This window comes from Ostrinia furnacalis, unplaced genomic scaffold, assembly GCF_004193835.3.
Source record: "Ostrinia furnacalis isolate ACB-3 unplaced genomic scaffold, ASM419383v2 OfSCF1653, whole genome shotgun sequence".
In the NCBI taxonomy this organism is placed as follows: Eukaryota; Metazoa; Arthropoda; class Insecta; order Lepidoptera; family Crambidae; genus Ostrinia; species Ostrinia furnacalis.
Genome location: NW_021131892.1, coordinates 3,267 through 15,926, shown reverse-complemented (window position 1 = coordinate 15,926; position 12,660 = coordinate 3,267). Strand labels below are relative to the sequence as shown.

General features: G+C 36.3%; 1 protein-coding gene across 4 annotated transcripts in view; it reads right to left on the bottom strand.

Annotated features, from left to right (window-relative positions):
* Cog1 (conserved oligomeric Golgi complex subunit 1) overlaps window positions 1-11,761 on the bottom strand; it is a 29,932-nt gene extending 18,171 nt beyond the window's left edge. For all 4 annotated transcript variants that reach the window (XM_028305287.1, XM_028305289.1, XM_028305286.1 and 1 more), the window contains exons 1-11: window positions 11,480-11,761; window positions 11,230-11,394; window positions 10,621-10,772; window positions 10,067-10,221; window positions 6,385-6,613; window positions 5,938-6,070; window positions 5,280-5,452; window positions 4,196-4,296; window positions 3,373-3,571; window positions 2,072-2,315; window positions 853-1,198 (exon numbers count right to left, since the gene is read on the bottom strand). In XM_028305287.1, the coding sequence (XP_028161088.1) occupies window positions 853-1,198; window positions 2,072-2,315; window positions 3,373-3,571; window positions 4,196-4,296; window positions 5,280-5,452; window positions 5,938-6,070; window positions 6,385-6,613; window positions 10,067-10,221; window positions 10,621-10,772; window positions 11,230-11,394; window positions 11,480-11,616 (2,034 nt within the window). In that variant the 5' untranslated portion in view covers window positions 11,617-11,761. The remainder of the gene's footprint in view (window positions 1-852; window positions 1,199-2,071; window positions 2,316-3,372; window positions 3,572-4,195; window positions 4,297-5,279; window positions 5,453-5,937; window positions 6,071-6,384; window positions 6,614-10,066; window positions 10,222-10,620; window positions 10,773-11,229; window positions 11,395-11,479) is intronic.
* Between the last annotated feature and the right edge of the window lie 899 nt (window positions 11,762-12,660).

Here is a 12,660-nt window from a genome sequence, read left to right as displayed (position 1 = left end):
TACAGAAATATAACTATGAATGTTATATTAATATTATCAGTACGTGCATAAAATATTTGCACTGTCATCCACTGCATTTATAGCTGCTTTTACTCATAGTAAAGATAATCTTTTGAGCAGTAAACACAAGGTGGTCTTTATCTCAAATAAATAAAATAAATAAAGCGTCGGATATGTCTCAATTGGATCACAAGGGCTTAACACATGCTTTAGCATATTTAAGGGTTAAAAAGGCCTCGTAACCTAGGATACTAAAACTAAATTAACTACATAACACAGGTATAAATCTAAATATATAAAAGGAGAAACTGACTGACTCACTGACATATCAACGCACAGCCTAAACGGCTAAACGTAGGCACTTGAAATTTAGAAGGGACGTAGCTTAGGTATCGTAGAGGTGCACTAAGAAAGGAATTCCCGAAATTCCCACGGGAACGGGAACTAGCGGGAAAATCCTTTTGTATGAAAAATCTAAACCGCTTAAGTTAGACGCTTGAAATTTGGCATGCAGGTACCTTAGTAAACTTAAAGCTTAGTTACAACAGGATATTGCAAAATTCCCACGGGTACGGGAGTTAGCGGGAAAAAACATTTGTATGAAAAAATCTAAACCGCGTAAGATAGATGAAGGGGGTAAAACGGGATCCACGCGTACGAAGTCGCGGGCGGCCGCTAGTAAAAATATAAGTAAGGCGCGGTTTCCACCAAGGCGGAGCGGAGAAATGTTTTGAATAACCAATCAGATTTCATTCAATCTCAATGGAATCTGATTGGTTATTTAAAAAATGTATTTGCTCCGTTGCGTCTTGGTGGAAACCGGGCCTTAGACAGTATTCAATTTCTGCTTACCATCATCAAATAGTCGACATTGGCTTCCAGCGTAAACTCTTGGGGCAAACCTTTGGTCATTTCCTCTATTTTAGCTTCCACAATATCCACCCATTTGCCCCAACAATAGAGATAACTTTCCTTTAACATCGCACAAAGCTCATTCCACCTTTTAACAGCATTTTCGTCTACGCTTATAACTCCTAATGTGTTTTGTTCTTCAGGAATATAGCACTTGCGTAAGTTAGGCATAAGGGTTGGAATCGCTTGGGAGTAGCGGGCGGTGTATATGGCGGTAGTTTTTCTTTGGAGCTCAGTTGATTGGAGAGTTGGCTCTTCAAAACACGCCTTTATGTATTGAAGCATGCTGCAATTTGCAATATCAATAAGAATATGCGGTTTTGGCAAGCGATCTTACGAAACGATACTCAAAAATAGATTTTATATCGAAAGGGGCGACTATAAGGGACAAATATGCGAACATCAAGCCTCCCCAACCCATTTGGCTTTAATTAGTGTTTTTGTAGTGAAGACTAAGGCTGAGTTGCACCACCTAACTTTGACCGTAACTTTAACGATAACCGGTGTTTTTGTATGGAATTTGACAGATTTTTGACGTTTGTCAAAGTTAAAGTAAGATGGTGCAACCCAGCCTAAATGGCGTAATGTTAGTGACAATAGCCCAATGGTGTCGGTGTCAAATAAGATCCGAGGAGCGCGGATTCAAACCCCACCGCTGCTGAACTACTACCCGTTCGCGCTAAGTTTGCCGGTCCGTGGAATGCGCGTCCGCGATTAAACGCAATTAGTTAGTGATTAAACGCAATTAATGTGTCTTATTTTACGCAAATACACAATTTTTAACAATAAGTAGCTTTCCGTCCGCGGATTCGCCCGCGTGGAATTTCGTTTGTTAAATTTTCCTGAATTTTCTTTGCTATAAACCTCACGGAGCCCGAGACCTTTCCAACGAATGCAAAACCGTGGAAATCGGTTCGTGCGTTCTGGAGTTATAGCGTCAGGAAGGAAAACCCGACTTATTTTTATAAAGTAGATAATAAATAAAAATATTTTAAATATAGTTTGATAAAGTTATAGACGCTTCCCTTCGAGTGACGTCATATCGCCAGCGGCAAACTTAAAACGAACGGATAGTATTGTAGTGAACCCACTCACAATCATGAGCTTACCACAATTCTTTAAAAAAAAAGTTACCTAATGATGTTTTTTTAACACATACCTCTGAATATTCCTATCTGATATATCCCTCAAATACAACTCAATGTCTTCCTTGTCGCTGTATATCTGGTCCGACTCATCATCTTCTTCATAAGCAAAGAGTATCTTGTCTCTGGTCACAGAATTTCTTTTATCCCGACTCAAGTATACTTTTAAGTCTTCTAGAAGCTTGCAAAGCTCGCTGTCTAAAGCTTCGCAAAGCTTTTCTAGGGTTGGAGTGATGCCTTGGTCTTGGCGGGTCATTCCTGAAAAAGATGCAAGCTTAAGAACTGGTCTTTGTCAAATTAAATTGTCAATATTTAACTACTAAAGGCTTAAGCACTGTAGTTGCATGATCCGATTAATTTTTGTCTTGATTTACGCAATATACGCAATATGCGCATAGTTACAAAAATATGAGAAGTTCGTTCGTTTGTTCGTTCGTTTCAGCCAAATTAATGACGTCCACTTCTGGATAAAGGCCTCCTTCAAGGTTTTCCACAATGCACGAGAAGTATCAAAAAGAAATCATAGGGTCTGACCACAGAATAATAATAAGTACTACGTACAGAAGTTTTACTTCGCGAAGGTATTTAAAAAAATGTATGCTAATGTCATTAACAATATGGTGTAATTTAGCCTGTCTCAACAGTCAAGCACCATTTTGTTGACAAACGTCAGTGATCGGCACTGCGCCGAAGCTATAGGGCTGACTTCGGTAAAATGATGTGACGTGAGGTGCCAAACTGCGGAAAATGGCGGAGGAAATACATGATTCAGCATGAATTATCATGAATAATATTAACTACTTATTTACCTCTCAGTGTCTTGAGGCAACTTAAAAAAGTACATTCTGTGTTTTTATTATTATTTAGGCAGTTAAATACTGCACAGTATTTAGTACACCATTTTCTTTATTTTCTTCCATCATACACAAGAATACGCGTGCGTGAGTCAATGTTCGCTCGTATGTGAGGCCTTGTCGAATAGTATCCTGTAGGTGGGCCATCGTGCGTGTTTTGTTTTCGATGTAAACTCGCGGAGATGAACAGGCCTGGTCTGACGCAGAATGTGCACTTCACAAAATGTGCACTGCGCAAAATGCGGATTTTTCTATACAAATGTAAAGGCTGAAGAGTTTGTTTGTATAATATTAGTATGGAAAAGTGCGCATTTCGCGAAATGCTCATTTTTCGAAGTGCACATTCTGCGTCATCCCCCCACTTATGATGCAAAGTTTATATCCTATATGAACGTAATCACACAAATTATAAAAAGGTTACTTGTGTTTTTGGAATTAAGTTAGTCCAATATTTAACATACCTTTCATAAGTGACGTCATGACTTTGATGACGTCATTCCTGGACTCTATAACCGTCTCGCCGATGAGGTCTTTCCACACGAACCAGTTGATGTCCGCTTCTTTCTCCGTTTCGCTTTCTGAGGACACTTTGGTGAGGTCCACCAGTATTTGTGTCTTGAACTGATCGTAGACTTTGACCCAGCGGTTGTCTATGATTGCCTAAAATAATCGAAAGCGTTATTAAGGTATTATGTACTCTTTATAATACAACAAATAAAACTGATCATTTATGTGAAAGAAATACAAAAATTTTAACCGCACAATTTAGGCGGTTTTGTCGAAGTAAGTAGCTCAGTCTTTTTAAGACAACTCAGAGAAAGGACAGTTAAGGCAATACACAATGGATGCAGCATCAGGAAGCCCTAAACAAGTGGCATATTTTGATCGCTGCGAAAATTGAATCCCTTCATGGATCGAAGTAACTCCATACAAGAAACACTTTTCAAATTAAAAATTCTGTCAAGCTTTTCCACTTGTCTAGGGGGGCAAATCTGCCGATTCAAGAAGTCACTTCACTTTTTTAACCAATTAGTCAGAAACAACAATATATCGTTTTATCCACGAAGACGCGTCCTACCATTATTCCGCTAATGTTTGAGTGTTATCGGTACACGCTAAATCATCCATGAGTGCACACGCACACTACATTAATGACGCTTGGATTGCTCGGATATTCGATCCGCACGCTGCGCTTCCCTCGACCAAAAATTGGTGTGGCGCCTCTTCGTGAATAAAACGATCTATACATAGTTGTTTTTGACTTACAATGAAACCTTGACTCACCTTGACCCGTGCCGTCAGAAGAGGTTGGAAGTAGTGGCACCACACGTGGACTTCGGGAATGTCGAGGGATGTGCAGATGGCGCCCCAGTTTGACGGGGTTTCTGGAAAGACAATTAATTATTAAATTATATACATATAGAATATTGCACATTTTCATATTAAATAAAAAATATTTATTCGTCTCATTTCTTAGTTGGTCAATTATACTTTTATTTTTAAGCTTCGATTTTTCTCTTGTTATTTTATTGTTTTTACACATTTTCTCTTAAACGGTCCTTTGTTAACTAATATCAAAACATAGTAAAATTGGAGCTTGAACACCGAATTTAACGAAATCCTCAACATTCGAAGAAGATGAAAATATTCTATGAAATGATAAGAATATTAGTATTACCACAGAATAATAATAAGTACTACGTACAGTACCTCTAGTACGAAAAACTTTCGAGTTCGTTTCGTTTGCGTATTCAAAGTGTCATCGAAAAATTTTGTATGAAAAATTAAACAGCGCCCCCTATATTATAGCCGCCCTAGGGGGCGCTGTTTAGAGGTACTGTACTAGAGGTACAGAAGTTTTACTTCGCGAAGGTATTTAAAAAAATGTATGCTCAATATCATTAACAATATTTATGGTGTAATTTAGCCTGTCTCAAGAGTCAAGCACCATTATGTTGACAAACGTCAGTGATCGGCACTGCGCCGAAGCTATAGGGCTAACTTCGGTAAAATGATGTGACGTGAGGTGCCAAACTGCGGAAAATGGCGGAGGAAATTCATGATTTAGCATGAATTATCATGAATAATATTAACTACTTATTTACCTCTCAGTGTCTTGAGGCAACTTAAAAAAGTACATTCTGTGTTTTTATTATTATTTAGGCAGTTAAATACTGCACAGTATTTCGTACACCATTTTCTTTATTTTCTTCCATCATACACAAGAATACGCGTGCGTGAGTCAATGTTCGCTCGTATGTGAGGCCTTGTCGAATAGTATCCTGTAGGTGGGCCATCGTGCGTGTTTTGTTTTCGATGTAAACTCGCGGAGTTGAACAGGCCTGGTATTACCACAGACAATACTAACCAACTTTAAAAGCCTCTTCTCTAATCTCATGCAAGAACTTCACCCTCGTAATGTTTTGAAGCAACGCTTGAACACTCTCCTCGATGAATGACTTCACCCAAACGCCCCACTTTTGGACGCATTTCGTTATTTCTTCTTTGGCTAACCCTTGCACTTCCTTGTTGGACGACAGCCTAGTGACAAGGAAATAAGGTTGCTTATTGAACTGTTGATTTTATAAACGTTAAGAGGAAACTATTGCTTATAATATGTTAATGTAACTTGCTTTTCAAAAATTTTTTGTTTTAAACTACGATATTTCGAGCTAATTTTAATCAGCTTTGTATCCCATGAATTAAGGTTCTTATTTGCGCGCCCAAGTTGGCGCCACTGACGAGAAATCACCAACGCCTAATTGCGCAACACGATAAACTTTTATCGATTTTTTACGATATTTATTTTGTCGCCAAAATCGTCGATAAGACTTTATCATGCCGAACATGTCGAATAAGGTCCTATGTCTTGCCAGTGCCGTTAACTGGTGAGCGCAATAAGAAAACCCTCATTCTTATAATTTAGAGTTTTCACAATTCACAACTGTTTAAAATTACTTCTTACTTATTTTTTGTTAGCGTTTTACTAAAACGCTTTTAGATAAGTGAATAAAATGTATATTTACCTGTAGTTGTAAATAACAGGGGGTAGGAGTTTCAAGCCAACTGGATCACTAAAGCGAGCCAGTTCGACTAGAGGTTGCGAATCCTTTCTGAAAAGTTCTTTCAGTTGAACCAGCACTGCACCACCATCATTATCTATAGAAAATTATAAAGAAGTATCACATTTTTGCCTCCGTAGTACTTGTATTAGTAGAATCCTTTGCATAGTAGGATTTTTATGAAATTAATTCCTGAATGGCAGTAATGTCAATCAAGTTTTAGAGGCGTTTACATGCTGACAAACATAAAGAATAAAGCAGCCAAAGGCATGTAGGCTATTAATCAAACTGGAAACAGTCACAGAGAGTGATTTTTCCAATCTCTAAATGAGAATTGGACCCAAGACTACAAGATCCAACTCCCTAGCTTCTAATATTCAAAGAGTAACTTGCCCATAACAAATAACTTACCAACAAAACAAGCATACACCAAAACAACAGTTTTCAAAACGATTTTCACTCCGTTCACAATCTTTTCTCTTATTTGCGCCTTGACGTCTCCTTCCAAAATGTTGGCCAAGTCAAAGCGAAGGGTTGATTTGAGGCTGCTATGACTCTGAAGGCTGATTAAAGTGTTGAGGAGCTCCACCAAGGATTGTGAATCCAGGAGATATAAGCTGACGAGGCAGGAGCATGCCACCTGAAATAAATATAATCTAATTCGTAACATTGAATGATGATGACACACACAAACAATAGACTAGGGTGATTGCTATAGTAATAAGCCTATACATTGTTTGACAACCGGAAACGAAAAAAAAAAAAAAATTATTATTATATAGTTATTGGTATATTGGATTATTATTAAGTAAGAGACAAAAATATTTACTGCATTGGACTGCGTATTGCTAAGAAAAAATATTTGTCTCTTTTCCTCTCTTAATGACTTCCATTAGGCTTGTTTCTTTTTATTTTAGCAAGTTGGTCAATAACTATGTATTGGCTAATTACTATAGCGATCACCCTAGTTCCTCTCAGGTTGATAAAATATTAGTATGACAGGGACAGTAAATTGTATCACTCCTCAGAAAACGATCACTAAGTATTGGCATAACTAAGGTTACTTATCAGGGGGGCTTGGCCTCTATGCAATTAGTATCATAACTAATATCAATCATTATCGTCTTCAAATTAGTAGACCGACATCCTGGGGTGTGCACTAGACCATACTGTCACTAAGTTATAAAATTACTCCAAAAGAAAATATTTACCTCTACTCCAATGTCAACATCTTGCAACTTCTGCCTGCAAACGTCAATTATTGTCTGATTGAAATTGGATATCGAGTTCCAATGTTGTTGAACCAGCCGGTGCAGTGACTGCATGCCTGGCTTGATGTTCTTGCCGCCAATTTGTAGTTGTATACCTGAAGATAATTTTGATGATTTAGAAAAATGTAAACTATTGAACTTGCTGTTCAAACTTTCAAGTTTGAAATTATGTTATGTTAACATTTGAGGAAATACAGCCAATGCATCAAAAGCATAGCTTATTCATTAAAAAATGAGAAAATTGCTTTTTGTAAAGACTCAACTAACTTGGAAGATTCCAAAGAATCAAATGGACATCTTAAGAGAAGGAAGAAATGCTCATAAAAGCACAGAATACATAATAGTAGCAACAGAAATTGCACTCCTTTGTGTAGGATCAGATGCCGGCATTTTAACGGTAATAATAATAATGCAAAATATCCAACGCACATGGTGCATTCGAAATCGCACCTTACTACTACGCTCACAAGAGCGCAATTTTTTTGTGTTCAGAATTGATCTACCTCACAGCTCAAGCGTCAGGGTTGAAGCAAAGTAAAATAAATAAAAACTTAATTTTTTATTGTATTTACGATTGGTAAACTTTAATTTAGTGGTGTTTGTATAATCGTACCATCTCTAAAGTACCTATTAATAAACTTCAGTGTTGCGATAATTCGAAATTGGACAAACAGTTTTAAAAGGTGTAGTGTCGGAAAATAGACACGGTGAAGTAAAGTTAATGTTTTTATTAGCTAAAATAATTTTTTTGCTACAGTTTTTTGTCATAAGTATTTCAAAATTATTTTAAAAGTGTAGTTTTTTATAATTATTTAAATCACTACAGTTAATTATTACTCCTAAATATTACGTTTTTCCATTAAAGAAGAATAACAGTGCCGTTGAAACGATAAACCTTGATTGCGACGATGATACACCGAGCGTGTATAGAAATACGCGTGTGCTCACAGGCGCGTCACGGCGCGTGGCGGCCTTTACTGATTTGCAACTTGAAGTTGTCACGCGCTGTAGGTAATTATCTCGGCCGGCATAGGCGAGTGACGGAGGCCTGATAAAAGCCTTTAAACTGGCTTGTGATAGATATCTCTGCATTTAGTTATATTTAACTACAGCTAGCAAAAGCGCCGCATAAGCTGCCCCACGACGTCCACCAACAAGGTGGACTGAAAACCACATGAAGGTGGCAGGAAGGTACTGGATACAGACCGCTGCCAACCGGTCATCATGGTAGTCATTGGGGGAGGCCTATGTTCAGCAATTGACATCTTATGGCTGAAATGATGATGATGATGAAGTCACAATATTTTATACTTAATATCTAGAACCTTACCAGTATTTACATGCCTAGCCATTATGAACAGTTGTGTGGCTTTCACAAAATCCTCTGCTTCAATACAAGTCCATATTTTCTCAGGTATTTCCATCAGCAACTTTACTTGAACCGCTAAACTGTGAACTGAGTCTGTCTGGGAGAACTGAAAACTGGAAGAATTAAAAATAAGAGATCTCAATTAATTAATCTTGCTCCATTCTAATGGACTACTACTGCTGGCTATGATTTTCTAGATTTAAATCCAGAAGCTTAAGTAGCACTATTATTAAAATACAGAAATTGTTTTATAATATTTGTAACAGAGCCATTTCAATACATTTCCAGCATTCTTAATAATTTAGTACATAGAGGTCTCTTGAAATCAGCGTTGCCAGACGTCCCGATTTTGGCGGGACGTCCCGATTTTTAAATCAAATTTAAATGTCCCGCGCGGGACAGGCTCGGTCCCGCTTTTCCGAGAGAGACACTCACTTCATCAGACTATTGTTTGAAACGCCATATTATTTTAAAGTATAAAACTTTTTAAAAAAAAATATTTTTTTATTCTAAAGACGAATTTAACGATAGAGTAAATCTGATTTAAAATATATTTTTTTGTTAAAATACATTTTCTATGGCTACTTTTGCTATCTATTGTCAGGTAAACGTAATTTTAAGTCAAATAAAAAGATAAATACATGAAAACCTTTGCTTATATAGGTTTTTTTACTATGTCCCGCTTTTGACGGAAGAATCCCGCTATTTTCACTCAAAAAGTACCAAAGTCCCGACTTGGCGAAAAAAAAAACTGGCAACACTGCTTGAAATGCAATTTCAGTTGATTATTATAAGTCTTGAATTCCAATTCAAATAAAGAAAATCTGTTTCTACTTCATTCTTATACCAGACAGCACTGTAGAATGATGGAATACATTTTAAGATCATTTAAAAAGTTGTAAGTTTGTACCTTTGATGAGCAGCTTTATTTTCAATCTTGAATCCAACAAGATGTGTGTTGTGCAAATTCCTACATGCCGACATCATTTCACCAATGTGGTTGAGAGTACTGGCTGTAGTTANGTTATTGGTATATTGGATTATTATTAAGTAAGAGACAAAAATATTTACTGCATTGGACTGCGTATTGCTAAGAAAAAATATTTGTCTCTTTTCCTCTCTTAATGACTTCCATTAGGCTTGTTTCTTTTTATTTTAGCAAGTTGGTCAATAACTATGTATTGGCTAATTACTATAGCGATCACCCTAGTTCCTCTCAGGTTGATAAAATATTAGTATGACAGGGACAGTAAATTGTATCACTCCTCAGAAAACGATCACTAAGTATTGGCATAACTAAGGTTACTTATCAGGGGGGCTTGGCCTCTATGCAATTAGTATCATAACTAATATCAATCATTATCGTCTTCAAATTAGTAGACCGACATCCTGGGGTGTGCACTAGACCATACTGTCACTAAGTTATAAAATTACTCCAAAAGAAAATATTTACCTCTACTCCAATGTCAACATCTTGCAACTTCTGCCTGCAAACGTCAATTATTGTCTGATTGAAATTGGATATCGAGTTCCAATGTTGTTGAACCAGCCGGTGCAGTGACTGCATGCCTGGCTTGATGTTCTTGCCGCCAATTTGTAGTTGTATCCCTGAAGATAGTTAGTTGATTAAGGCCCGATTCAACCAAACTTTTATCCAAGAATAACTCCTGGTGTAACTGGCACATTGACAGTTCCACTGACAATTTATTCTTAGATAAATATTTACCCGTTTGATTGAATCCACCCTTATTAGTAAAAAGTAAACTATTGAACTTGCAGTACAAACTTCTAAGTTTGAATAATTTACATTATGTTACGTTTACACTTGAAAGGAAATACAGCTAATGTCTCAAAAGTTTCATTCTTTAAAAATGTAAAATAATGTTTTTTGTATAGACAACTAAACTTGGAAGACTCAAAACAATCATTTGAACATCTTTAGACAAGGAAGAAACCAGAGCATTACTCTTTCTCTCTCAAATGATTACTTATTATCTAGAACCTTACCAGTATTTACATGTCTAGCCATTATAAACAGTTGTGTGGCTTTGACAAAATCCTCTGCTTCAATACATGTCCATATCTTCTCAGGTATTTCCATCAGCAACTTTACTTGAACTGCTAAACTGTGAACTGAGTCTGTTTGCGAGAACTGGAAACTAGAAAAATTTAAATAGTAATATAGTATGCACCTAATTCCACACTAAGGGATCTCAAATTTTAATTAGATCTTGCCCTATATTAGACTTCTGCTGTAAACTATAGTTTTATTAAACCAGTAATGTAATCTGAGTTGAGTATTACCATATGATGTTATTTTAATAACCCTCCTTCTGATGCTGTCTGTCACAGAAAAACTTTATCGCGCGCGTCCCTGTTTCAAAAACCGGGATAAAAACTATCCTATGTTCTTTCCCAGGACTCAAACTATCTCTATGCCAAATTTCATCAAAATCGGTTGCGAGGTTTAAGCGGGAAAGCGTAACAGACAGACAGACAGACAGAGTTACTTTCGCATTTATAATATTAGTTGGGATAACAACTAGTTATAGATGATCATTATGACGAGATTAAATCCTAAGAATTCAAACAGAAAGTTTAAGTTTGGTTTTGTACCTTTGATGAGCAGCTTTATTTTCAATCTTGAATCCAACAAGATGTGTGTTGTGCAAATTCCTACATGCCGACATCATTTCACCAATGTGGTTGAGAGTACTGGCTGTAGTTACCTTCATTTCTTCTATTGTATCTGCTGCGTGGATTAGGTCTCGGTACCTTTCCCTAGAGAACAAAAATTAGGTACTTGAAATGTTTACAGGGAAAACTAAGGAATTAAACACTGTGTGAAGTATTTCTCAGCACATACCCGACCATAGCCCGTAGCTCTTCTCGTTTTCTCTCGATTTCATATTGTAATTTCTTCTGTACTTGATCAATGTCACTAATAAAATGAGTTTGAAATAGTTGCTCAGGCACAATATCTAGTAAGTTAGGTTGTGTCATGATTGTGACCACAATTTGAGCGCTACTTATCTTTAATGAAACAGCATCTGATAAATTCAATTAAAATCGCTTAAATTACTATTTTAGTGAATTAAATCTCTAAAAATTCACAATTTTAATAACAATCGCCAACTCTACAAAATTAGTAAACAAACGTCACTTCACGGAAAAAAAGTAACATGTCAAAGTTGACAAGTGTAGGGATGAGCAATGATGTTCGAGAGTTCACGATGATTCATAATAATATTTTGATTGACAAAATATTCATTAAAACTAAAACTCATTAAAACTCATTTATTTCTGTAAATAGGCTTAAAAAAAGCACTTTTACACTCCCAGTATTAACCCTACCACTGCTTCAGGACAATAAATGGGCCAGTGCTGAGAAGAAGCAGCGCAAGAAACTCAGTCACTATTGTCAGCCTCTTTTTCAAAGGTTTACATGCTTTAAAATGTACAAAGTTATAAATATTTATGCGAGCTAGGCAGTAACGTATCCCAAACATTTTTATCTTTTAAATAATCATCGACTTTATAGTAGCCCTTTTTCATTAAGGTACTTTTAATATGTGCTTTGAATTTATGAATGGGTAGTTCTACAACAGTTTGTGGTAATTTATTAAATAATTTAATACATTTTCCCATAAATGAATTACCAATCTTATGCAATCTGAAATTTGGAACGGCAAGTTTATTTTTGTTAGTGTCAGTTCGAATTTGTTTCAAAAAATTATTAACATGTCAAACAAGTCTAAGTGAGTTCTTGTTCAATATTAATTTGAGAAAATAATATAATTAAATCAATTTCATTTCATGTTACCTGTAAATCTTGAATAACCTTCTGTGACCTTTGCTATCTGCTATTACTTCCTTTTAAACAAAAATGATCCCGGGTATTTCGCCGAAACAGTAAATTTTCTGTGTCCAGGCAGGCGAACACATGTTTTTTTATATCTATCTGTATAAAAGTATTTTTATGGGAAAGTTCATCAAAAGTTTTATTTGTTTTTGCTATTACAATAGCAGAAACTACAAATAATACCG